Below are 27357 nucleotides of genomic sequence, written 5' to 3'. Positions count from 1 at the left end.
GTCAGCAGCTTTAGCTGCCAAGCAACAAAGGGTGGTTGTCTCTTCAGCTTCATCACGTGGTTGTAGTTTGTCTTGCATTTGAGCAGTGTGCTGTGACGAGACTTGGGCATCCTAAGGTGTGTTCATCATCATTCCCTCATTAGTACATATGGGACATTTAATTTACGTAATCTCATTATTTTATTTTGTACCGCAATATTTTTAACGGTACGGATGCCCAGCACGTACCAGGTACTGTCAGCCACATAGCTAGTTTTCAAAAGGGGAGAGCTAGGGTTGTAGTGCCAACCTCTTCCAGTCCCAAGTCACCTGACCTCCACTAACAAAGCACGTTGTAAATACGGAATTATACTTTACAGTAGCAAGGAACTGTTCACAAGATTGTTAAGGCAAATACATATTGCCATCATGTTAAAAGAAATCCAATCTTTCTACAAACTTGAATTTATTTCAGGTAACAATTTACTTCCTCAAATAAGTATTCCATAAAGTTTATACTGAGCTAGTTCGAGCTCCAACGTTCGTTTTTACAGTAAAGTGAATGGTTCCCAAGGTGAGTTCTGAAATGCTGTCCAGTGTATTTATAAACCGTGCCATAATGATTAATACAATAACTTAACATTATAGGTTAGAAATATGAATTCTAGAGTTTGATTTTGGCAAAAGATCAACGAATTTTTTTATTTATTTGCAGATTTTATAGGTGATTTTTAAATGTGATCAAGCCTGGTGGTAATTAGACTGCACTTGTACCGATTATCCACGTGACTCTGGTAGTGGAGTAAGAGGTCCATATTAATTGGTTTTACGTAGACCTTGGTTTTGATTCTGGGAGCTAATTTTAACAGTTCAATACCGATGAAAGGAAGCGAGGCATTCCTTTCCACCTCCATAGTAAACTTTGCTGATGGGTGGCAGTGGTATAGGGTGTCAAGGAAAATTCCGGCTGATGCTATATCGGGCATGATGTTAAAGGTGTCATCCACATATCGTCGATAAAAGGAGGGCAGTTTGCCATCTTGATCGACTTTATCTTCAAAGGAGCACATAAAAACGTTGGCCAGCAGAGGGCGACGCCATCTGTTTGCTCATAGAGATTTCCATTGAAATGAAAGAGTTGGTTCTTAGTGGCTGCATTGAGTAGTTCAATTAGCTGGTTTCTGGACAGGTTTAGTTCATGGGTGTTGTTAAACCAATCATCATTGAAAGCCTTGTCAGCTAAAATCTGGATAGTCTCATCCAGTGGTACATTGGTAAATAAAGAGGTGACATCTTATGATACTGTTGATCTCAAGGCTTTGTACTTCGTTGACAAACTGAAAGGTATCTGTGACCGTGTACTGATTGCATGAGAGTGGTTTCAATTTTTCATCCAGCCACTTAGCCAACGCATAGTTATAAGTATGCGTAGCGGACAGAATTGGGCGCATAGCAAGTTGTTCCTTATGTGTCTTCGGTGGGCCATATAGATGTGCAAGTCTAGAACCTTTGGGACGGATGGAGTCGGCAATGGGCTTGGGTAATACTTTAGATATGACAGCGCTAATTTGCTTTTCCCGTTGTATAAGCGGATGATAATATTTCACCGGCCTTCCTCTTGTTTTGGGTCTCTGTGTATCAACTGGTCTAAATTTGCTGGTGTCATTGATGGAGGCTTCAGATAGCAGGCGCAGATATTCGGATTTGTCCACTACAACAACTCCGGAACCCTTGTCTGGATTTGTAACAACTATGTCATCTCGATTTCTCAGCTCCTTGATGGCCTTCAAAAGGGTTTTTGGAGGTCTAAGTCCCTTCCAGTTGATGTAGTCCATTGCCACAGATCATAGTGTCGTGGCAGTTAGCTCTTTCACGTCGTCACTTGCAAGGTGGGGCTTGATATTCCGGTATGCTTTTTCAGAGGTCGCCATGACATCGATAGGAGATACTTTCTGCGGAAGTGCAAACTTCAAATCACCTGTCGCCATCTTGCTTTTCTTGAATGAAACTCTCAGCTGCCAGCTAATGAAGAATAACATTTCCTTTGTTTTCAAAAGCAATGGGCGGAGTTGAGAACTTGACCACATGTTGCACTTTCTCGTCATTTTCAAGAATTCCTTCCAGCCTAACTTCATTGTCATCACCTTCATTTTTATTTTCTAAAGCCTTACGAACACCATACACCACGAGCCTATCGCCATTGAAGAGAGGAGGACATCGCGCAGAATGCCGCGACATATCCGGGACTTAAATGTAGAGTGCGCGCGAAATTTAATTAGGCTGCCGATGGCTAAACAACAAAGAAAATGACCAGAAAATGGCCGACTACGCATACTTGTTTAGCGTTTACGTGCTTCATACTTGTGTTTCGTAGTGGTTATCATATGGCTTTTGTAGATGAGACATTGATGGAATAAAGGAGACATTTTTTGAAATGTTACGAAAAGTGGATTTAGTCGTTTTCTTTTCCTGAATTTGGTCCATTTGAGGGAAAATATTATATGAGGAAATATTTGGAGGAAGAATTTTACTCCTTCAAAGTGCCCTTCTTAACGGTTATCATATGGCTTTGAATGTATGTTGTTAAAGGAAGCTTTATGCCAAGTTTTAACGGAAAATAATGTTTCGAAGTGGTCGTTCTGCCAACTTTCGAACACTCGTAACGATCCTTCAGCCTTCGTTCGCCTCGGAGACTAGAAGCACAATAGAGCGAAATTCTTTTGAATTTCCCGGCAGAATATTAATATATGCCAAGCTCCGCCTCCACAAACAATAGGACACACGCCGACGCTATAAGGCATTGAAATTGAGAGGTGATAAAATGTATCACTTAACCATCGTGTTTAAAGTAACGCTTTGCGCGAGTTGCAATAAACGAATTTTCAGCATGTCATCTGTGCAAGAAATGCAGCGCGTTGATCGGGAGCTCTTTTTAGAGCTCATTGAATCCCCGGTCAATCCCGCTTTCTTGCACATGTCCACTCCACTGAAAGGCTACGACCCAATGTTTTATCTTCAAATAAACGGCGAGGCTCTCTGGCAGTGGCGCGTTGTCAAGAGACAAAAACAAATGTTCACTTTACATGTAATTTCATCAACATAAGAAGTGTTCGGACGGCTCCCATGTGTTTTCAGTTAAAGGATAATTCTTCCACTGAATAAAATACTCTGCCTTGCCCCCTTGATTTCGTTGAGAGACTATGGGCTCAACTTCATAAATACCCATAACAACGGGCTTTTGCTTGGGTCGGTACTTATAACTGAGGCCATGATCATAAACGTCACCAAATAGTGATGCGTAAAAGCCGCGCTGTCTCGTACGCTTTGACATGTTACTCCAAAGAGTAATAACTGAATAATAACTGAATACACGAATCTGGGCCTTTTAAATGTTTTGATCAATTAAAACGGTTCCAATTTTGAATAATTATCTCACACATGTAGTGGACAACAATGCTCACTCAGGCGTAAGACGCGCTGCGTGCCTTTGCTTTTTTGTTCGGCTCTGGATTTCAAACAGAAATGTCATTTATTTTCCCCTTCATCTTTCGAATAGATAAAGACCTGTGTTGTCTTTTAAGTCCTCGATCAACGACAGACTACGTAAACCGATCGAGTAAAAGACTACGTCTGGTGAACTGCTTTGACCGGTCGAGTAAAAGAGGACAACGATAAAGTAGAAGAAAGTTTTATGCGCACCGTTCTTTCAATTTGGCAACGCTTTGGAAGAAGAATTTTCTGTGGGAGAACTTTTGGCTCCCGCGCTCAAACCATTTCGAGTGTGACATGTCAACAAAAAAAGTGAGAATGTCGCTGCACACGACTTTGTTGACAAAAGTCTTTGTGAAGAGCGCAGGCCGCCTTTAAATTAGAGCGCTTTTGTTAGCTTATTACACCTTGGGATTTACTTCACACATCAGACCGTTTGATTGACAGCCGCCGATTCATTGACGAGAGCAGTCGGAATTCCGACAGCTAATATTTGTAATTATTATTCCGCGCATTGAAAAAATGAGCACTGCAAGTATATGTCGCGAAAGACAATAGAATTCAGGCTATGTTAGTGCTTACGATGACCGGTTGAATAGCACGCTTTAAAGTCTTGATTATGTGTTAGTTAAAGTTCAAAACTGGTTCAGTCTAAATGATGTTTCCATGCTACTACTGTTTATGTTGTTGTCAAGTAGACTGTCGGTTCAAAGTGTTGATTCCATACATACACACATACATACATACATACATACATACACACACACACACACACACACACACATACACACATACACACACGAATACTATCCTTAGGTGTTTTATGGGGACCACGCCCTGAAACCGACGTTACAGGAACCACCTAAAATACGTATGCTACTGGGTCACTCTTGGGTCTGCTTGTACACTACACACTAACCATTCAAATTTTACTGTGATATCGAGGACAACACCATTCCTAAAATTTGGTGACATACACACACTGGTTTACGAGGACCCGAAAAACCAACCTCTTTGGTTGGTTCTACACAGACGTTGCAGAGACAGACCGGTCATACAGCACATTCCGATTAGAAAAACCAAAGTGTTGCTTTATTTTGTCAAATAAACTACAGGATTTGTTGCAAGAGCCTAATAGCTGACTGTACAAACTATCCCGGTACTACATTACGAGGACCGGACCTTCAATTTACGTGTAATTCTAAATTATGCATGTCTTCTTCTTCAACCGTCACTCTAGCCAGGACCTGTTCACAGCCTCTTTAATGTCTTCCCAAAAAGCGAACTGTGGTAGAGCAAAGAGAATAAGTGACGCTGATGACGTTGTCACAACGCAAGAGCTTCATTTCTTGGCCACTTATACTGTGGCGGTTTTAATAGGAACTCAAATAAAAGTTAATTGTTAACAATGTCTATGGTAATTAAATTATCATTTTCAGCAAAGGTGCGGCGAAAAAGGCGCCAAAAGCCACAACAATGTGGCAGCCCCACCAAGACACCTCTGCATAGCTCGCGAACTGAAAAACCGAGTTATAGTAGAGAAAGTAGAATAATATGGACGGATCAGTAACAGCCCGTGCCTGACGTACGTCACCGTCGAGTTTTGACAATAGATGGTTTTCACTGTCACGCAACGAAAAAATAAATCGAACACTATTCAGTGGATAAAGTCGAGAAATTTTAATATTATAGGAGACAGGTAAAGGAGAAACTTCTCCAATTTTTGGGTCTCAGCGTTTTCCCAAACTTCAGATATTCGTCGAAATGTTTTGCGCAAATTTACAGAGCCCAGTATGGAGCCGCCATGTTGGTGGAGCTCTGTGCTCCACCAACATGGCGACCGGAAAATAGTGCAAACATCTGGAACTTACTTTGGCTATCTAGGTGACTGATTATCTGAACTGAACCAACAAACATTTACACAAGCACTTTTCCTAACACTTTAATTCCTAAAAAGGCTAAAATTCACTAGATAAGTGTATATTTCTCCACAAACGCGATCGGAATGGTATGTCACGCACCGACATAACTCTGAACTTCAAACGGCACTGGTTTTTAAACCAAGCACACTATTGAGCTGAAAAGTTGTAAACAGATTTAAGTTTAGATCCCCTTATGCCTTGTGAGGATAAAAATTTTCGTGGCTCTTTAGTTTTGGATTTTGGAATTTGATGACGTCACGTGAAAACGATCTATACCGTAAAATGACAGAACATATGGCAGCCCATCAGTGTCTGACCCACGTTGCTGTCACGCAATCACGCACAACAGAAAAAGTAATGTGACGACGGAAACCGCAGCAGCCCATGTCTGACCTCAGTTTCCGACATCGCGTGTAAACAAAAAATGCAAATAAAATAATTTACGACAGAAAAATGTAGCAGCCCTTGTCTCACCTACAAGGTCGTCAACAATAACTACAGTCTTGATCATAGTACTAAATAATGCGTCAGAAATAGTAGCAGCCCACGTCTGACCTACATTTCTGAGACTGAAGAAAAATAGAAAAACGTATAAAAGTGTTTCGATGGTGCGTGACCTATTGACATGTTTAACTTAATTAGCTTGGAGGCGTTCAGAGCGGATATATATTTTGAAAGCATCAGATTTCCAGCGGCCAAGAGCGCGGATTTGCGCATCTGAGAAACCCTTATCAGCCGCGAGCGAAGCAGCGCTAATTCGAAAGCTGTGGCCTTTGTATCGACTGGTATCAAGGCCACAAAATTGTAAACACCGGGAAAGTTCGGTGTTAAATTGATAGACCGTAATAGGTGCAAGGTATTGCGCTTAAATGCGGTAATGATGATCTTAATCATTTGTGGTTGGCCATTGTTAACCAAAAATTTCAAATCATTAAATTGTAATACGGAATCGGCACGATCCCCACTCTTAGCCGCCAGTTCACCAACACGAGAGAAGCCGTAAAAAGCTAACAGGAACGTGGCTGAGTAGAGACAACGTTGAAAAGCCGAAGAAGTGGTGTGTTGGAGAGATTTAATAAGCTCGTGCAATACCGGTCGAGTAATAGGTAAACGAAGGCCAGCCAAACGCTGGCGGCTGACAGCCGTTAACAACTTATGAATCAAAAAAGACTTAGTTGGGCGATATAGAGCGGAGCCTAATAAATCTCTCAAATGAGTGACCAACTCTCCGGTAGAAGGTTCGCTGGCACTGGTGTTCATAATTCGTCTGCCTGTGGCGCTATTTACTTGAAGCTCTCGACCTGAAAGCGAGAGATGTAATCGGCTTGGCTGTTCCGCAGGCCGGGAATGTGCCGAGCACGAAATAAAACATTATAGCGTAGACAACTAAGAACCAAGTAATCATCACGTAGCAGAACCATGACTAACTTATGCTTAGAGGTCTGCTGATTTATAATATCTACTAGGGCAGCATTATCTGTGAAAAATAGCACGCAGCGATTGGTCATACTAGACCCCCATATGTGGGCAGCTAAAACAATGGGAAAAAGCTCGAGGAAAGTAATGTTGAAACTGTGCCATGCATCCGGAGAGGCGCCGCCAAACCAATGCTTACCAAATACCGCGCCATAACCTTTAGATGCCGCGGCATCTGTATATAATTCAAGTGTAGAGGAAGTTTCCCAGCGGTCCGACGGAATAAATGCCCTTCCATTAAAATTATCTAGAAATGTTAACCACATACGGATGTCATGTTTAGATTCTAATTCTCTGTGTAAACGGATGTGGTGATAAGGGCTTGTTAGACCGCTGGTAAGGTAAATTAAGCGGCGTAAAAAAGCGCCGCCTGGGATGACAACAGAACAGAAGTTTAACAGGCCAATTAGAGACTGCAGTTCGCGCACAGCGACGGAGCGTTTCTTGTGAAAGTGATGTGGTAAGGTACGACATTTGGTAAGCTTGTCTGACGGAAACCTGGCCTCCTGCCGCACAGGATCGAGCTCTACATCAGCAAACTATAAAGTGGTATTCGGTTCCACTGTTTTGTCCTAGGCCATTGGGACTCCAAGAAAGTTGCACATATCGAGAAGCTTATGAAGGTCTTCACCGCATTTAACTCTACTTGGCGCAATAAACAAAAAGTCGTCTAAAATATGCAAAACGGCAGAGACATGTAAGTGTTGCATGGCGAGCCACTCTAAAGAAGAACTGAACTTTTCGAAAATCGCGCAGCTAGACCCTAGTCCCATAGCGAGACAACGATCAAAATAATATTCATTTGCCCATTTGATACCGAGTAACGAGTGCTCCAACGGGTGAACAGGAATTATGCGAAATGCGGACTTAATATCCGTTTTAGCCAAAAAGGAACCCGCACCTAATTTCTTTAAAATATGAATGGCATCACTAATAGTAGCATAATGGACTGATGAACATTCGTCAGGAATGGAATCATTTACAGACGAACCTTTTGGGTATGATGAATGGTAAATTAATCTAAATTCATTAAGAGCCTTGAAAGGTCCCACAACCCTACCAGCTTCGATTTCCTTCATTAATTTTGCGGAAACAATTTCCGGATTCTACAGGGCACTTTGCAAATTAGGAGATTCAAAAGAAGATAATTCGCCGATGTAAGAAATTCGAAAACCGTTCCGAAAACCGTCAACTAATAGTGTTTTTAGGGCTGGGCTATAACCGGCCAATAAATTCTCAAACCGCTCCGTTTTTACGGGCGTGACTGGCTGGCTGTCCAACACTTGGATTAGTAAGTTGTGATCCGGATTTTCCGACTTTGGGGCGCTGGTGGGTTGAGGAGACCTGACATTGACTTGTCGGATGTTTTACATTGCATTTATGTATTCGTGAGCCCAAATTTTTGAGCTAACTCTAGCACCTAAATCTACGCCAATGCTGGTAAAAAGCTGGCTGGGTTCATCCCCAACACTCAAGGGAGAAAATGGTGGATCCGCACCTTGCGTACCTGTGGGTTGAGTGAGGTTTGAAATCTCCTCGTTCACCAGATGGTCAACCTGACCACGTGCTGTGGTAGCGCTGGCGGGGACACTCGCTTGATACTGCGTGGCCATAGCGTCCTTCACGGCCGCGGAGACAGCAGCGGCAATTGTGCTGGTGAGCGCCTGGAGATTTAACTGGACCATCCCTGGGACTGCAGTAGACTGGGTATCTTGTACTATTGCAGCTTGCGCGGCCTCTTCCAGGGCCAGCAGTACACTTCTTAGGCGGCATGATTAAGCGAGAAGAAATGAACTATATAATAACGGATGTTAGGTGACAGCTTTAACCGCATTCAAGGTAAAATGAGCTTAAGAAAATTACATGGACGGAAAGACAACCTCAGAGGTGCCGGATTAAAGTGACCGCCAAATAGTTGCGGTATGTGAAAAAGGATTAAAAAAGACTGTTATCAGACCGAGACAACGCCTTTGCTGTAAATTGCGATAAGTGAGATAAATAACAGTCATAAAAGCCCAGGTGGCCAAATGATAAGCCAACGGAAACAGCAATGAAAAGGTATGCGACAAATGAAAACCGCAAAAATAGTTGAATCACGAGGCAACAAGACACGGCTTGGTGTAAAATGTACACTGTACATATATCAAAAGAAATGGCTTGAATTAGTGTCAAACAGCATAGTTCGGCCTAATGATCGACAATTGAACAAATGCTCAATGACTTTAAAACGGCCCCTCTGAGGCTCCGAAAAAACTTATATTGCCCCTGCCTATTGAGGTGGACACCATCACGAGCGAGAAATCTCTGGGATGCATTCCAAAAGCCTCTATGGCCCGGGTCGCATATGAGTCCTGATTAATTCCCTACTTTGTCTTTAGTGCAAAAAATTTTGCAACCGCAACCGGAAATCTAAAAATTTATCAAGAATAGTCAAGGTCGCATTACATGTGGCATCTGTCACCTAAAGATCAGTATTTGCCGCATCACTTTCCCGCGAACCAGTGCACTTTTAATGTAAACATGAATCGAAATCAAGCCATCTGTATCGCTTTAGTAATATTTCTGCTTCAGAGTATCAGCATTCAACAGCAACAAATGGTTGCATTTTTCATCTTGTACATGAGATGGAGAAATTTTAGTTATCAGGCAATGCTAAATATCGCTATGATACGGCGACAGAATCGGCGATTACGCCGACAACGCATAGCGCCCTATGCATGGAGCATTCCCCGCCCAGCCGAATCCTGGTTTGAGATATAACGACCTATAACGACCCCTACTGTGCCACAAGAATACTTTCGGCAGCGGTTACGAGTCTACAAGAACACTTTTGATCTCATCCGTAATACTCTCAACGCGAGGATTGTAAGAGAAAATTCTAAATTCCGACATTGTTTACCACCCGAGAAAGTTTTTTTTTTTTATCGACGTGAACGACAAGTAATGACATTTCGGGTCGCGGTTTCCTTTGTTTAAGCGAAATTTTGAAAAATCTACCAGCTCCACCCATACTCTACGGCGTCTTCTGATCTTTTCAGAAATTTGAAAATTTCTGCTATCACGCATATGAACATGTCGTGTGTTGACAGATTTTGACCCTTATGTAAACAAAACCTCACAGAAATTTCTCATGTGCGACCCGGGCCTATGTCCCCAGAAAAAGACGCAAGGGAGGGCTTCGAGAACGTTTTAACATATTTGTTAAACGCGCGGACACGCGCGTTGAATACAGGATCGGACCCCAGAAGGGTTTGGCAGACACAAATAAGCTTAACGTTGTACGTGTCGTGCAGAATGGTAACAAGCTCCTCGACAGAAGAACTCACAACTAAAGGATCAAGACGAGAAAGATCATTGGTTCCCAGCTGTAAAATAACTATGTCTGGAGCGAATGAAGCGACCACGGGGAGGTCGTATTGCAACGTCTTAGCCATAGTTCTCCCCCCCCCCCCCCCCCAACACCACGCCATTTAAATGTGGCAACATTATTCAACAAGGTTAGGTTAGGGTTTGCGGCAACGAAGTTGTCTAAACGTCTAATGAATGAATGCCCCAGAATAAAAATTAGAGGGAGACCCATTCTAATGTAATACAAAATATCTCTTCAACTTGCCTGAAAAAATGTTATCCCCAAGAGATATATTCGCAGTGATGGTGAAAGCAAGAGAGAATGATTGAGAATGCGACCAGTCTTTTATACTGGTAGATAGATAACACCATGACTCTTTAACATGATTGGCTGTTATGTCACATGACAGACCACCATCGGATCGACAGGTATGTGCCTTGAATACAATAGGTCAATTTATCGACATAAATAACATCATGCCTGGGGGTACGTCAACAGGTTTGACTGAGCTTTTGTCAAAGCTGCAAACAATAAAAATGCCCACAAAAGGAAGTTAATCCAGTGACATTGTCTACCAAAAATTAAACACAAAGTTTGATAGGAGTTGTGAGGAGTGTGAAGCATCTCCATCCATTACTGGCGAGCAGCGACAGCCAATTAGTTTCGGAAGCAAATTTGTTTCCGTGATTCCGCGATTTATCTTTCCATCTTCTGCGTGGAGACGAGAGTAAACGCGGAAAGATCAGCTCAGGACAGAATTGCTTGGAAGAACATTGTGGAGGCCTCGTGAGCCACACAGGCATTAAGAGGATATTAGATTTCTGTCATACTTGTTTACCGGTCCCGCGAAAAAAAAATCCAAGCAAATATTCATATTGACGCAAGTGCCTTCTTAAGATATAAAGGCCAACTATTAAGCATGTGTTTTGCTTTAATTCTCAGTATTTTGTTAAGGAACGAGAAACCCAGTAAATAGACAATTGTGTTGGATAAATCTGGCCACCCTTGTGGCATGTTTAATGAAATCAATGAAATGTGTAATAGGTGTTACTAAAATTCACAACATAGCGCTAATACTACTGAAACAGATTCTGCTATTGAATAAAATTGGGGCGACAAAAATGCGCCAATATGATAATAAAACAACTGAATAAGAAACAGTAATCCGTTGGTCGGTAAAAAGGGGAAAGAGGCGGGGAAGAAAGAAATATAGCTTAAAAACCGTGCTTAAATCGGAACCTGAAACCGCCTTCTAACCTCATTGGTTATATTTAATGATACCCACTATACCTGGTACTATGCAACCCCAGCAGATTATCAAGCGGGCAGCATGCCTCGACATAAAGGACATTATATTTGCCTTTGTTATATGGCTCTGTCTCACAAGGACTGGGAACTACCGAGTTCGCGAATTTGATTGGCTGAAATCGATGTGGAAAGCGGTCTAGATTTTCCCATCTAAAGTTGCGAACTACAATAGCAAGTCATTGACTGTTTTCATCTAACAATACATATTTATGGAAGTGCCAAAAAGCCTGATGAAAAAAAAAAGTAAAGAGGACGAGCAAACTTTAGCAGAATTAAATTCAGCTCATCGCTGTTCGCAAGCAAAATGACAGTTAGTACAAACCAGTTACATTAAAACGAATTAAATTATTCTTATTTGTGCCATATAATAAAAATCTTATTAGCCGAGCTCAGTCGGTCTGGATGGGAGAATCTTGACCTCGGTCGTGTGTACAGACCTCACTAGCACTGCGTTCGGTCTGTACTCACGACCTCGGTCAAGATTCTCCCATACAGACCTCCTGCTCGATTAATAAGAGCTTAATAATGTCTGCTCTTATATCGACGCGAGTGCCCTTTTAAGATATAAAGTATATTTTAAAAATACCGTGGTAATTGTAGTCAGGCAAGATAAAAATACTAAAATGTTTGTTGTCAATGACTAAAAAAGGGTTGATTTTAACGTTTCGGTTAAAGTACTGCAACCTTCTTCAGCATGAAAAATTATGCGTTAAAAACGGCGTCAAGATGTAAACGAGACCTTTAAAATGAACGAGAGTCCCACTAGAGATTGGCTAAAATTCTGGTCACGCATCGAATGTCACACTTCTAGAAGCAATATTCGCGTCCACTAGCGCTGCGAACAGCGGTACACTATCTGTATATCATCGAGATCAAATTCGTGACTGTTTTGTCAGTTTTGTACACAATGTTGCGCCAACAAAGAGTTCTTATTACCCGTAATGACGGCTCTTTTGTGCTCTTTTGTTCTTGTTTTCAAAGCGCGCAAGGCTTGTCCAATGTACCTCTACGTTCTTCAGTGATAAGAACTCTTTGTTGGCACAACGTTGTGCACAAAACAATCCGGAATTTGATCTCGATGATGTACAGATAGTGAACCGCTGTTCGCAGTCCTGGTGGTGGCGAAGATTGTTTCTGGAGGCGTGACCAGAATTCTATTAATGAGCACATCCAGATTCCAGAGGTGCGCATTATTTTAGCCAATCTCTAGTGGGACTCTCGTTCATTTTTAAAGGCCTCATTTACATCTTAACGCCGTTTTTAACGCATGATTATTTATGCTGAAGAAGCAAAGCAAAGCTCGCGTGTAAACCGCATGACAAAAACGATTTAATACCACTGTATAGTCAACAGCCGAGGGGTACTCCCTAAAATGGCTTATACAGGGAGGCTTTTCCAGGCTTCACTCAGCAGGTGTATAAAAGGGTAATGATTTCACAAGTTCAGGTATATGAAAGGGTGAGGAAACCACACCTCACATCTGTGAGAGTCATCGAAAAGAAATCCGCTTATCGCTACAGCAATGTAACAGCTTAGCTTAACATAACAGGCCTATAGCTAACAAAACATACAAAACAAGTACAAATCGAACCTCTATTAAGTTGTCGCCCAGGGGAAAATAGTCAACTGGGCGCTTCATAAAGATTTACCGTTTAAATAGAGGTGAAATGCAATAAAATTAGCTAATTGTGGAGTCTAAGTGGTGACCGCTTCCGTTTAATAGAGAGTGGCCCGCTTAATAAAGGCTACCATCTGACCTAGTAACACGCACAATCAACCCTAATTTGAAGACAGGAACGAAAGAAAATATAATTGTTGAATCGCTTGTAAAATCAGAGGTGTGATTACATAAATGCGGACGAGGTAATCGTAGAGAAATATAAACTTAGTTGAAAAAAATCAGGTATTATAAAATAGGCCCTTTGCACATGGTACGGAATTAATTATGGTGGGACGCAAGTTGCACAGTGGGACTTCCAAAACAAAGGAACTCGTACCATTCCAGCCCGACCTTTCGATTCCTTTGTTTTGAAAGTCCAACTGTGTAACTTGTGTCCCACCATCATTAATTCCGTACCAGGTGACCGGAGTTCTCCGAGCGCTGTGGTCCCCGGGAGAACAAGACGGCAACGCGCATAGGGTCGCATGTAGCCGCTAAAAATGTATTTAAATAGCGCGTGACGACTAATTAGTAGAATTCTACTAGTATACTACTGTAAATTCTGCAATCTGATTGGCTGAGCTACTCGTATGCTATCAACCATTAGTAGAATTCTTCAAGTATACTACTGCAAATACTGTAATCTGATTGGCTGAGCCATTGAACACTATCAGCCATTAGTGTGCAGTGGCTGGAGGTCGTCTAGGAAATTTTGATGCAAATGGATAACTAAATTCCTGAGAAGTCTAAACGAAGGACATTTACGGTTTCTTGACTTTTAAAAAAGTTGAAATTTTAAATGGCAATTCAATCCGAGCGATCTTTTTCAGGCGCAAAGTTTAATAAAGCGTCAAGAAATAATTGAAAACCGTGAATTTTCTCAAGGGCAGGGAAAGCCCTCGCACTCGAGGAATTTAAAGATTATATTCTACGCTGAAAACTATCATTTTCACAGGAGCAAGCTGGGAGGAGCCGCCGAACATTTGATTGACGTTAGCGAAAAACGCATTTGTGGCTTGAGCTTTGAATTTCAGAATCCGCATGTTATTGAAAGGCGCAGTAATGATGGCGTTTCAGGCAGTCCAATTTTCAACATTTCCGGGGAAGAAAAAATCAAAAAAGCATGCCCGCAGACCTGAACCCTCAAGAAGTCCGCTTGTTTTAACCTTTTTTGTTTGTTTGTTTTTCTTTTTTGTTTTGGATCCGGTGTATTCAAACGTCGCCGAAAAGCCTAGTTAGATAAGAAAGCTAACAGACCTAACTGAGTGCCCATGCAATCAATTAATGAAGCGAGGAGTCGCGTAAATATATAGGATTATTACGACTGAATATTAACAAATCATCAATCTAAAGCAGCTATGTCAGCTCTTTTGTTTGCTCACTCGCCAATGAAAACTTCACCTTGGTTTGTGTGCCATTTTATCCTAAAAGAATCAAATTCTCGCACGCTTGTTTGTTTGCCTGTAGGGCGTCGCTTTAAACTGATGATTTGTTGACTAGCCGTTTTCGTCTGTCAACCTCGTTCTTAACAAAAAACTTTACTGCCGTCCATGAGCGACTGCTCAGGGCCCCTTGGCTTCTTTTGATACATTCGTCACATGCCTCTTTTCCTGGCACAACACCTGACGTTATGAAGCGCCCTAGGTGGCTCAGGACCGCTCTTTTTTCTTCGTTTGTCCATGGCTGTTTCACTGCTGTCTGTCCTGAAAACGGAAGCACATAACTGATTAGTATATTTTTAAAACGAATAAGTTTTCTGAACTGATAGTGGCGTGAGGCACAGAACTTCTGTAGATTATCTTGGGAAGACACAATGGACCATATTTTTTTTCAGGGCCCGAACAAACGCCAGCCGAAGGTTCAAAACATGTCCATCGGGGTCACGGTGCTTACAGAACCTGGGAATTGACAAAACTGACTGAAAGAAAATACAGTTTCAAGGCCCGTTCACAAGAGCGAATTTTACTTTTATTTTGGATGCGATTTTTACGGCGACTTAATCGTGACGCAAAATCACTCGTGTAAAATCCCCGCGATTTTAATACGATTTCTTTCTCCTCCGAAGAGGCACCTTATATGGGAAATTGAATAATAATATTAGGTTTAGGAGGGCGCGCGGGAAACGATGGGAAGAGGGAAAGGGCGGGAGCCTCTTTTCTCTCTTTCTCCTTCCCGGCATTCCCCGCGCGCTTCCGTTTTTCCCTCTCCCCAGCCTCCGAACTACCAGCCTACGGCCAAGAAGCCTTTACGGTCAAAACAGCACGAAAGAGGCCTCTGCGGAGAAGAGAGCAGGTGTTTTGAATATGCAAATTTCACTGCGATTTTGCTGCGATTTTCTTTAGACAACTGCTAAAATGTGTACCAGGGGTCCCCTCAGGGGAAATTAGTATCTGTGTTTTTCGTCATACCACAATGGCCGGAAACATTAAGGAAACCTGAAAGTCCGCAGAAAAAAAGCGCACATGGGAAGTTGCTCCCTCTTCGTCTCTAGTTGCCTTCCATGATTTTACCCAAATTGATCGTTTTTTCCTCTTTCTTTGCCGGCGAACATATAATGCAATAGTTACACATAAATGAATATTTGCAAGTTTCACATCGTTACGCCAATTGTTACAACAGCATTTTCAACAATGTTGATCAACTACACATACGTCTTGCCTAAAAACCACTGGGAAAAACGCTCGTGATTCCTTCGCCGGGTATCAACTTACTTTTACTTTTTGGCGGCACATGTTTAGAAGCTTTCTGTCCATCTGAACTATGGCGAGGACCTGAAATACAGTAATGAAAAAGCGCCCGTGCTGTGTGAGTAACATTAGCATGCAGTCATTTTTCACTGAGGACTGAGTGAAAAAGAAATCGTGCCACTGCGATTTGTCCTTTTACCAGTTAATCGTAACTATAACAAAATACGAAAGTGAAGAAGACAGCATTTACTTTCCGAGATTCAGTTGGAAAAGGAACCCATTCAAGCGCAACTGTCTAATAATCAGGGTTGCTCGTAACTAATCAGATACGAGAATTTTATTTATATAGTCATGATTATTTATGTTATTGTTTATTGAAGTGCTTTACACACTCGCTTAGCACCTATTTTTTTCTCGGGGGAAATTTGTCCTGGGACAACTCCGAATTTATCATCTTCCGCAGTCTGCAAATGAAAGCACAAAACTAACGATTTCACTTTTCAGATTTTCAAACCTTGGCATGAGAAATTAAAGTCAAAGTTCTATTTTTAAAGTGGCACCAGTAGGGAAATGGCCAAAGCTTGACCGCTTCAGTAATACGACGTACGTACCTTCAATGTTGCATTGGAATGAAATCATTTTTGTCTGCACTCAATACCATTATTTTTTTGTCATTTCTAATTTTATTTAATATCTTTGAATTGTTCCCTTGTGTATAGTGAACGTTTAATACAGGACAAAACAATAGAGACAGTTCTGTGGGACCGCTTAAAATGGAAGTCGACTTTACAGTTATCAAGGGAAGCGATTTCTGAGTTTCAATTAAGTTTATCTACGTATGTATGTTAGTACAAGTGACTGCCTAATAGAAGTTTGACTGTATCCTTTTTTGTAAAAAATTTCATCATTCGCTCAAAGGAGCTCAGTCAAGGTTTGCGCATATTGAAAAGTTTAGCCTCAAATTTTCAAATTCATCGTTTGTTATCCGTGTCAATCTTCTCCATCCTTAGCCATCCTTGTTCCTTTATGGTTTATCATTATCTCTTTGGTGTTTTTCTATCTTACTAAACTGTTATTTTCAGGTTCCCTTCAATTTAAAGGTAATTTTGTATGTGGCCAAAATAACTCAAATTATCGTGACTGAGCTTCTTTAATGTGGTTCTGCGGCATAGTTGTCTTCCGTGATTTGTTCAAGACAGGAGATTGAGTTTTGTTTTGTAAGTCTGTTGGTTTGATAGGATTTAAATTTGAATTTTCTTGGCTCTACATGATTATTGAGTTTATCATTGAAGCGCAACCTCAAGAAAATTAGCTAAATTAGTAAATGTTTTGTATATGTATCGAATACTCTCTTGTCTGCTTTTATCAACTCACTTCTGGGACTCTGTGGCACAGTTTTTGGCACTTTCTTTCTTTGAGGACCTGAAAATAAACATGGTCAAATTGTAAATGCAACTGTTCTAAGTTTAATTTTTTTCTGTTCATAACAAATGATCTATACTTTTGCCTTAAAATGATTAGGGTTTTTGGACCTGTCACCTGTTTTAACTGATCAAATTCCTATTTCTAACTCTACACAACTAGTGTAAAGGAAATTGAGGGTTAGTACACCGTACCTTTGTTAGTCTCTGGCGCACAGCTTCTCGCACCGTTCTGTCGTTTCACACCACTAAGAGGACCTAAAACGAACATTTTCAGTATTTGCTCTGAATAAATTTGACAACGAAAAAGGAAGTCAAAGTTTTAATTTTCAATCAAATTAGCACGCCCCTTTCCGTTCATATACAGCAGTCAACGATGGGAATTTAATCCAATCAGATTTAAGCAAATGAATAGCTAGCTCCTCCCTAAAAACACCTGCACACATAGTCTTTATTTATTTATAACGTGAAAAGAGAATAGCGGGACATTGCTCCTAGCCTGCATTCATTTAATTAGTTTCTCACCATCATCATCTAAAAAAGAATCTGCAAAGAAAAACGAAGTGAAGTTGAAGTGAGTTTTGCAGTTTTCCATGTTTTCCAGAACTAGCATGAGATTAACGACAATTGATATTATAGATCAAAACCAACATAGATTTTTACAACATAGCCATCCTCTGAGGCAGAGGGAGGGAACTTAGTTATGTTTTTATGCCTGGGGTGGGGAGGGTTGAGGGGGGGGGGAGGGGTAACACAGGGAACGACCCGTGAAATAGCGGCGGTAGGTGGGCGGATATAAGTTGCCTCAGTTTAAGGGTTAACCGAAGATAAACGGATATGATCTTAAATAAAACAACTTAAAATGATGAAAGGGGCTCATATAAAGGTTTTCTTTCTTTCAAACCGCTGAGTTCTCGAATGCCTGGTCCACGTGTCCAAACACTTACTTTGATTGGCATCGTCGTCTTCTGCCGAGGAGGACTCTAAAATGAAGGAATTAAGAAAACCTTGAAAAGTGTCATAACGGTGATCCCCGTCCATTTCAATTCGGGGGGGAATGAAAGGGCTCTAAAACCAGGCATAGATTATGACCATTATGTTCTGAGTATAATTTCAAGGAAACTGTGACATTAAAGAAAATATTCCTCGAAAAAAAAACCTAGAAAATTACGACATACAGTATTCGTTTTCTTCCCTGGAGGCGCCACTTTGTCGACGTTAGTAACCCGCAGTCTCGAAGTAATATTTTCTTTGCTCTTTTTATAAATGACGTCTGAGCATCTTAGAATCTGAACGTCTCGAGCTATGTATTTAGTCTTGGTCTCGCAATTGAAGGAGTCAAAATGTCCCGGGCTCACAAAGAAAAAGTCTTGCATTTAGCATACACCAACCCTGGATCACTTTGCGGACAAGGTGTCAAAACGGGCATGAAGTATCTAACTTTTAGAAAATAACGATTTCTTCCAGCTCGAATGAAGTGGCTACTCCGAAAATACTTTAGTTTTAAAAACTTGTTTAGCGGTAACATGTAGTAACGGACCTAATGATTCGAGGAAAAAGATTGCAGATGTTTACGGTGGATTGGAACTTTGGAAAATATTTTATCCTACTACCTTTCATATCCACAGTGAGCAGGACAATTCTCATGCACAGTTTAAACTTTATAAAAAAAGTTGTCCAGAAATAGATTGTTCATCGTTGTATGGCAATAATAATTAATGACAAATAATAATACTCTTTCTAACTACAAAAAAATATTCTGAGAAATTATTGTCTCACCCTACAATCTGTTGCCTTACGTCTCGTAAGGCGCATAGTACTGATTCGTTATTACAAAAACACGACTTGTTACTCTCCATTACGATTCTCCTAGTCAGCTCCAAGAATTGCGCATGACAGACGGATTCTGCGCATGCTCACAAAATCGGTCTCGATTCTTGGTACTGAAAACGAGAATACTGTAGTTACTATCGCACTTTATATCGTTGCAATGACGCTGGTGATATGCAAAATACATGCCGTATCTGACCCACCTTCTGACTCATTGCCGGTGTCATTAATGTCCGGGATATCTGTTAATAAGAATATTCAATTCGTTAACATCTTGTTGAATCAAATCTGCGAAATTTAAGAATTCTTGAGTCCACGTGTTTTTTTTCAGCTATTTTTGCTAGATTTATGTCCAGATAACGTTAACAATGAATAAACTTTGTGTTTAAGTACCTTCCACTGACATATCCCCCAGGTTCTTTCCGACTATTCTTTCCAGGTTCCCTGAATCTACAGCAAGGAGCAGTTTGCTGACTTTCGCTAGTTCCGTTGTGGAATGATGGAGGCGATAGAAGTCACGATGCACGCGCACATCGTGGCCAAGATGGCGCGCTAGCCAATCGATATCAACTTCACTCAACGCTGCTGTCTGTGATACAGTGGCTATATATTTGCGCAGTTTGGTGCTGGTGATCGACTTCGGCTGACGGAGAGATCCTTCAATTTCTCTGACATTGCTCGTCACGCAGTCCCAGCCTCTCAGATGGTCCACAGACCCTTTGGTAGCCCTTGCAAAAACAAAGGTGTTTTCTTTCGGAATGCTGTCCGGCCGTGTTTTTATCAACACCTCAATCGCTGACTTCGTCCCTGGAGTCAAAAGGATTGGCACCTTTCTATTCCTCTTACCGGTGATTTCAATAAGATCTAACCTGAAGATTTAACGTTCAGTAGACAATGTGAAATATAGGAGTAAAATAACAGTGAAGCATACCGAAGCGAAATGAATTTTGGTTCGAGAAATCGGAATTTCACTGTACAAAAATTCATTGTAAACATTAACGATCTCCGCATGTGTGGAACAAAACTGGAACTTAGGTTTCTCATATAATTGTTTATTCTCTCTCTAAATATCAAAGAATTAAAAGATCAATTAGCATCCTTTATTTGACCTTATTTTATTTTCTTACATATCTTGACTGAATTTTGCACAGGTTACTTTTTTCGGTATTCATTCAGTAAATGATGGGAACACGGAACTTTTTTGTGTTCATTTATTCTGCTTATTTCGGTTATGATCTAACTTTTGTTACCTTTCACAAAGTCGCCTTTCTAGAGGCGACAAAGCCTTCTTCATATCGCTGTTGCAACCGCTCCAATTGGGGCGATTTACGAATTGGTTAACTTGAAGCGTCGCGGTCTCTCCGGATCTCCTCTTGTTGAATAGTATAACACGGGTCAAGGTTGCCTTGGCTAGATTGGCCCACTGTTCAACGTTCACGGCAGAGCCTTCTGCTGTCAATGCGGATGATAAAGACTCCATCTTGGAATCGAGATGATCTTTAAGTCTGGTAAGATCCTCTGCCAGAGGTAGATAATCAACTTTATTTTGTTTTTTTGACCCTAACGAAGCGAGGGACCGCGAGCTAACTTTAGCGGTCCACTCGCTTTCGAAAAGGTCAATAAAACGCTTGGCTTGCTTGATCACAATCTCGTCTTTGCTCCGCAGGGCAGAACACTTAACGACTTGGGCACAGCGCTTAATACTGTGCCCTAGCTTAAGGGCTAGAGAAGGAATCCCTACATTCAGTCGTGATTCCTGGTCGAATCCACACAACTCTTTGACCGCCTCTATCAGCTCATCAAACTTTGCGGTGTCAATGTAGTTCTGAAGCGCTGCTTCTTCCTCATGGCTCCTCGCCCGCAGTGTCATCAGAAGCCGGGCCAGCTGACGCATCCTTTGGGAAACGTAGTTGGCGTTTTTCCTCCCCACCTTTTCCAAGATTGAAGCTCCGAACTGCAAAATTACCTTATCGTGCTTCGCCACGAAGGAGATGTTGTCGTTTTTCATGGCAGAAAGTACACTCGAATATAGCTCCTTGCCGTCATCTGCCGTTGAGATCGAACCAGCCGGTAGCAGAAGCTTGGCTTCACGCTGCACCTTCTTCCATTTCTTAGTCTCTGATGTTTTGTGTACGCAGCGCTTGCAGTGACGCCAAAGCTCGTCGGCTTTGAAGAAGCCAAGGCAATCTGGACAGGGCAAAAATGACGAGGCATTGGACGGGTGTTTTCCTGCGGGGTTTCTTACAACGATCAACTCTCCCTCGCCGAGGGCTAAAACGTTGCAGTTGTGATGATAGTCTCCCCTAAGACGTATTCTCTCGAACGCCCTTGACCTATCCTTGAGCGCCATCGCCTCTGCCACAATCTTCTCGTCTTTGTGTTTTCTCATCAAGTGTCTGGAGAGCTTTGACTGTTTTTCTCCGCAAAACATGCACATATGACTTTTAGCGTCGGAGTCTTTGATCGTTATCTTGGATGGCATTGCTACAAATAAAGAATTTGTGTGAATTATGAACCAGCAACATTCTATATGATCAGGAGCCCATCACTAGGAGCGTGCAACTCCCTTACTAAGCCTATGTCACGACATTTTTACAGACCAGTCTATTTTTAGGCTTCTTTTCCCGCGAAAAGAAATGGTGAAATGATGATCACAACGTCAATTAAAAATTAAGTTCGTGCTTGTGATTGGTCGCTGAGGTTCGCGTTAAATTCAAGCTAAAAATAGATCGGTCTGTGAAAACGTCGTGACAGAAATAAGGGCACGTTCCAAGTGATGGGCTCCTGATATGACTTATTCTGAATGATATTATACTTCAAGACCAATAATAAATGACTGGAAAATTAGAGCTAGGGTGTTAAATCCAAAAGAAACTGGATTTAAAGGTGAGTTCGAGTTAACCGAGTTCAAGTTAGCGGGTACTAGTGCCCGTTCCGAAGTTCAAATGGAGACTGGAGTCGAATTTTAAAATCATTTAGGTTAATTAAAATTGGAGCCTATCACAAGAAAGAGCCATTAAAATTACCGCTAATCCTCTATTAGCCCTCTCCCCCAAAACAGCTCGCAGAAAAGAAACATATACATTGCTGTCTATATACAAGCGTACCTTTCTTAGTCACACCGACAGCAGCAGGTTTTCTTAATGTGTCTGATACACTCGAACTCCCAGCCTGTACCGCTTGCACCTCATGATCAACCTTTAAAGAAAAGGCAATTTGTTGACAACTGCGTCCGGGAGGAGCCGCGTTAGACGTTAACAGTTAACCGAAATATTAATCTTTATTGAGTAAAAATGTTTTGCACTACTTATGTTTCGCGTTTGCCTCTATGTCAAAACGAGTCTCTTGCGAATCCACATTTCATGCGAAAATGTGTTCTCCCAACAGGTTTATTTTCTTATAAATCAAACTCATTTTCATATGAATTTGATTTGCGCGAGAACTCGTTTTGAAACAGAGGCACAAGGTAACAAGTCAACAGAAAAGAGTCATTTGAATAAGAACTGGAAACTAGCTTAAAAAATCCCCCGGATTATTGCTACCACGTTTTCGACCCTGAGGTCAATACTTCTGAACGTTTTTAGTTATTTTTAGTCTCAGAAAAGTGTCTTAAAGGTGACTCGATACCGTTACAGTTAAATGAAAATAATTTATGTGAAAAAAAAAAATACAGCAACGCTTAAAGTTAGGTTTTGATTGTCCCTTGCCTGATCGGTCCGCAAGAAACAAGAAACACGCAGTCTGTGGAGCGCACTCCACTTATTCGTTTTCGCTTCTTTGTTCTGAGGTACCAAGATCCTGTTTTGTGGGCGTGGCTTGAAATTTTTGTTACTCCTGATAGAATTCGTTTGCTTGCTTCAGACAACACAAGGTTAGACAACACGATCAGAGGTTGTGATTTAACAGGAGGCAGCGGTCCCGGGTTCGAGTCCCGCTCTGGTCACCACCTGGATTTGTTTCTCGGTAGCCCTGAGTTCAACTCCTCGGCCACGCTTGTAAATTGTTGTCAACTGTTAAAGATGTATATTTTGGGAGGCTAAACTGTCAGCGTTAAGCTTAGTATTAAACACGTAAAACAAAACTATTTTGTACTTTGATACTTTGATTTATCTTATTCGACTTTGGATAGCAGTATTCTATTGAGAGGAAAAGAGCTGGACATGAGAAGGTCTAAAATTAAGGTATTGTCCTCCCTGCTGTAAGTTGCCAAGACTTACAACATTGTACTGATCGCTTACGTTCTTGAACTTTTTTCCAATCCGAGCTGAGGAAACAAGACTTACAGTTTTAGCGGAGTGAACTTTATCGCCACCGACATACACTGACGAAAGGCAGTCATCAGCAGTACCACATTTTGTTCGCGTCTAAAAGGAAATGAGAATACGCAAGAATGTACATCAAAACGAGAACACAAATAGAAAACTTCTCACAGGTTGCAAAAAGCATGAAACGCATGAATTCTTCCCCGGTCTTTTTCAAACTTACACTTTCATCGAGGTCAAAATCATTATTCTCCGTTTGGGACTGTCCTTTTGCTGCTGAAACAATGAATAGTACTACTTAATTATTTTGGCCATGACAAGACCAAACGAGCCTGATATGCCGCCGATAACAGGTCACGTGACTCAACTAGTTAACAATGAAAACCCAAAATAAGTTATATTTTATATTGTTACCAAGTTTGAAAGTGTTTTCGTATTAAGATCGCTGAAAAGTTGTGACTATTTTCAGATTTTATGCAAACTGTTAGGCTGCAAGCCATGCCTTAACATGTTTGAGTTGAGCTAAGTAATGCCGTTTTCTCGAGAAGTAGAAGACATAATCAATGTGGAGAGAAGTAGAAGCGAACCTTTAGTCACTGCTTGTCTCGGGGCTAGTTCACTGGACTGATTCTTTTCTTCCTGTTGTATACAAACAAAAGTACAACTGTTTTAAAAACTTTGATGGCTTCTCAAGGTTCGCTATTACTGAAGAGAGTTTTTGTCCGGACGCTAACAGGGATTCTCCACCCATGAATTCTTCAACGGGAGTTAAAATAGGAAAATACGAAACGACTCATAATTGACCAGATTCAACCAAGAAAATTATTACTACGCTTATGATTTTACAACTCGAACTCCCCGCGAACTCGAATAAAATCCAATTTCCCCTCGTTTTTACCCGATTTATAGTCATTTACTATGGGCTGACTCGAACTCGGTTGACTTGAACTTGCCTCAAACTCCCCGCTAACTCAAACTAATCTTATTTTCCTTTTGCTCAACTCGAACTCTATTTTGCGTTGCTGATTGACTTGTCAAAATCTTGAATCGTGATTAACAAACAAACACCAACCCTGCTAACCTCCTCGAGTATATTGTTGAATAAAAAGCAGAACTCACATTTTCATCTTCTTCTTCTTCGTCATAGTCATCGTCATCGTCATCGTCATTCTCTTCATCGTCACTGGGATCATATGATGACATTGAGTCGTCATCAGTGTCAACGGGTCGGTCATCCTCATCAATGAGACAATAGTCAACATCTTGCTTGCAACTTCGGATGTGCTTTGTTCTGTTCTGAGAACAAACAAGAGAACAAAATTGGGATAACTGATTATTATTATGGATGCTATGTACAGGGAACTTTACTTTGCAGACGATTTCTCTGGTATACTGTTTTACTGCTTGACTGCTTCCTCTGAACAAATCAGACAAATCAGAAGTTGAGGAGCAAGTTAGGCAAGTTAGGCCCCCCTCCCCCGAGTCACCACAGCCGAGCTAACTTTTCAATTGCTTCTTTACAAAATGCAACCAACCGTTTACATGTCGATCTTTAACCCGTCTCCGCGTCATGTCTTTTCGACCAAACCCGAAATACCATCTATGATGGATTATAATGAATCTTATAATCCATCAAATATCTTAGCTCGCGCGCGATTGGTCTAAACACGTGCTGTGACTGAATATGCTCCAACTAAAACTGGGGAATATCCGAGTGTTATAATCTATCAAATATTTTCGCTCGCGCGCGATTGGTCTAAACACGTTACGTGACCGAATATTCCTCAGCTAAAACTGGGGAATATCGGAGGATAATCCCCAGTTTTCAAAACCGCGCGCGTTGCGAAAAAATTGAAGAATAATAAATACAATAGCCTCCATTTGTCCTTGGAAATTATCTGTTCCTCGAAGCTCATAGTTTTCCTCGAGCTACGCTCTCGGAAAACTGTTCGCTTCTCCGTAACAGATAATGTCTGCGGACAAATATCTGTGCATGATTTTCGCCCCATATGGAGGCTGTTGTTTATATAGTCACGATCGATCTGAATTTGACCACATCTCAGGTCATTACTACGGACATTTTATAGGCTACTGTTCTATATTTTTCTGCTGACGAGACCCAACCAGGTCACAACAGCTTTTCATAGTTTGCATTTTTGGCATGTTTGACTCTCGTGTTGGTGCCCATCCGTATGGGCACCAACATGGCGGCCGGAAATCAACAGAAATATCTGTCACTGAGTTTTGCTACAAAAGCGTGAATTTATCCCTCGAGGACCTCTGAAACATTAAAATAATACTTTTTCTAAGACGTGAACTGCTCAGATAGCCAAGTTCCCCAAAATAAGTCACTTTTTTAACCATCATGACAGCTCTCTAGGCCGTCATGTGAATGCCGCGTCACGCAAAAGCTTAGAAATTGAAGCGTAGTTTATCACAAAACCAAGAAACCATTCGGAACGAAAATTTGTGTGAATATTAGTTTTCAGCTGCTCTTATACATCATTTAAGCATAATCTCAGGAAGATCAATAGTTTTGTAGTTCGAATTTTAGTGACGTCATGTGAAAACCAGCTATTAAAGATCTCCCTGTTAAATTATTAGCAAAATGGTGTTTACTTGTGAGAATCGTTACAAGCTTGTTGCATGCAAATTATAAAGAAAATCTAATGACTAGGTTTTCTACAAATAAACAAAACCGATTTTAAAGGCCTGTTTATTTTTATTCGTGTTGCCATGGCAACGGCACATACGTCAGCTTAACCATAAAAAAATCGAGAGAGAGATCAAGGGTTTTAGAGAAAAAGGTGAATGAAACACAGGTATCAAAAACTGTGTTCAGCCACCTTAACCACACTACGACTTCGAGCTTCATGCGTGACTGGTCACGCCACTCAATTTTGAGCCAATCAGGAGTCCCGTTATATAAAAAAAATTCATTACAGTAATTTATACATAAGGTTCGACTCATGGGGGGAACGCCGTATTTTAGACCCTGCCGAATTTTATGTAGTTTGCCGCACCAAACCTAACCTGCCGAACCAAACTGATTCAAACGCCGCTCTTCTGCCGTACTTAACTCATCAGTTAGGTTCGGCGCATGAATGGAGCGGCGTTTGGAACGGGCCTCAGAGTCACGTAATTCGAATTGATGCGTAACAAATTTTGTTACCACGCCTTCAGTCAAGTGACGAGTGCAATTCTGTCACTTTTTCTCGTTTCCGAAGTTGTATCTTACTGTGTCTAATACGGGGAAATGATTTGTTGATCGCCTAATGTTTTTTGTTTCTCGAAATAGAGAAATAGATAATACGCAGAGAACTCGCTACACTAGCATTTGAATGGAATCAAATGGCGCCCACAATATTGACAGCAACGTGCAACACGAGGTCAGTCCATCTCGCATTTGACAACCATCTTGTACGAACAGTTTATAAATTTTACGTTTCGTTGTTAAAAGTTTTTACTTTCCCAGAGTGATTGCTGTCTCCCTTATCAGAAGGAGAAACAATTTGAAAAGGTACAGCGAAGAGGAGAACAATTTGCAAGACGGGTGAGTACGTTTAGGAAACGTGTGTAGCGTGGCGTGGGTTCTCAGGAAACTTCCCACCTTACCGATCGTCCTTCGGGAAAAGAGCGTACGCGCGCCAGTTTCAAGAAAGCTGTGCCGAACTTTATGTCAATAGAACTAGTAATACTTGACTCGCACTTTCCCTCCTGAGGCCGGGATGGGAATGCGTGGGTGACCGGTCACCCCAAAACGCAGACCATGCAGACTGCAGACTGCAGACCAAGCAGACCATGCAGACCGTGCAGACTGTGCAAACTGAGTACTTTTTGTCTACCACTTGACTCACTTTTTTCGCTTCTAGTAACAAAATAGTGTTCAATATGTCGTAATGTTTGTTATTTATTTACAGGCGGCACAAACTCAACATCTGACTGTTGATTCATGCATTTAATAGCCTTTCTGT

At 41.3% G+C, this 27357-nt stretch overlaps 2 protein-coding genes and 1 pseudogene across 3 annotated transcripts in view; all 3 read right to left on the bottom strand.

Moving 5' to 3' along the window:
* LOC145485793 (von Willebrand factor A domain-containing protein 5A-like) overlaps window positions 1-27357 on the bottom strand; it is a 136443-nt gene that overhangs the window by 5721 nt on the left and 103365 nt on the right. The gene's annotated exons all lie outside the window — the stretch shown is intronic.
* Window positions 14660-21603, bottom strand: LOC145484333 (uncharacterized). Its single transcript, XM_081462967.1, has 9 exons — window positions 20372-21603; window positions 19515-19990; window positions 19325-19363; window positions 18239-18274; window positions 17480-17549; window positions 17420-17436; window positions 17245-17292; window positions 15895-15954; window positions 14660-14886 (listed from the first exon to the last, which is right to left on the bottom strand). Exons 1-9 carry the CDS (start codon window positions 21601-21603, stop codon window positions 14660-14662), a joined length of 2205 nt encoding a protein of 734 aa, XP_081319093.1.
* Window positions 22844-24134, bottom strand: LOC145483810 (uncharacterized; annotated as a pseudogene).

Source organism: Orbicella franksi, chromosome 4 (genome assembly GCF_964199315.1).
Source record: "Orbicella franksi chromosome 4, jaOrbFran1.1, whole genome shotgun sequence".
NCBI lineage: Eukaryota > Metazoa > Cnidaria > Anthozoa > Scleractinia > Merulinidae > Orbicella > Orbicella franksi.
The sequence above is the reverse complement of the archived record's forward strand: the minus strand, read 5'-3'. Positions and strand labels throughout refer to the sequence as shown.

Coding starts and splice junctions, on each gene's coding strand:
- LOC145484333 (XM_081462967.1), bottom strand. CDS start 21,603: ATGCCATCCAAGATAACGATCAAAGACTCCGACGCTAAAAGTCATATG. Junction 19,364..19,514: donor GGGGGATATGTCAGTGGAAG/GTACTTAAACAC, acceptor TCTTATTAACAG/ATATCCCGGACATTAATGAC. Junction 18,275..19,324: donor CACCGGCAATGAGTCAGAAG/GTGGGTCAGATA, acceptor CCTTCATTTTAG/AGTCCTCCTCGGCAGAAGAC.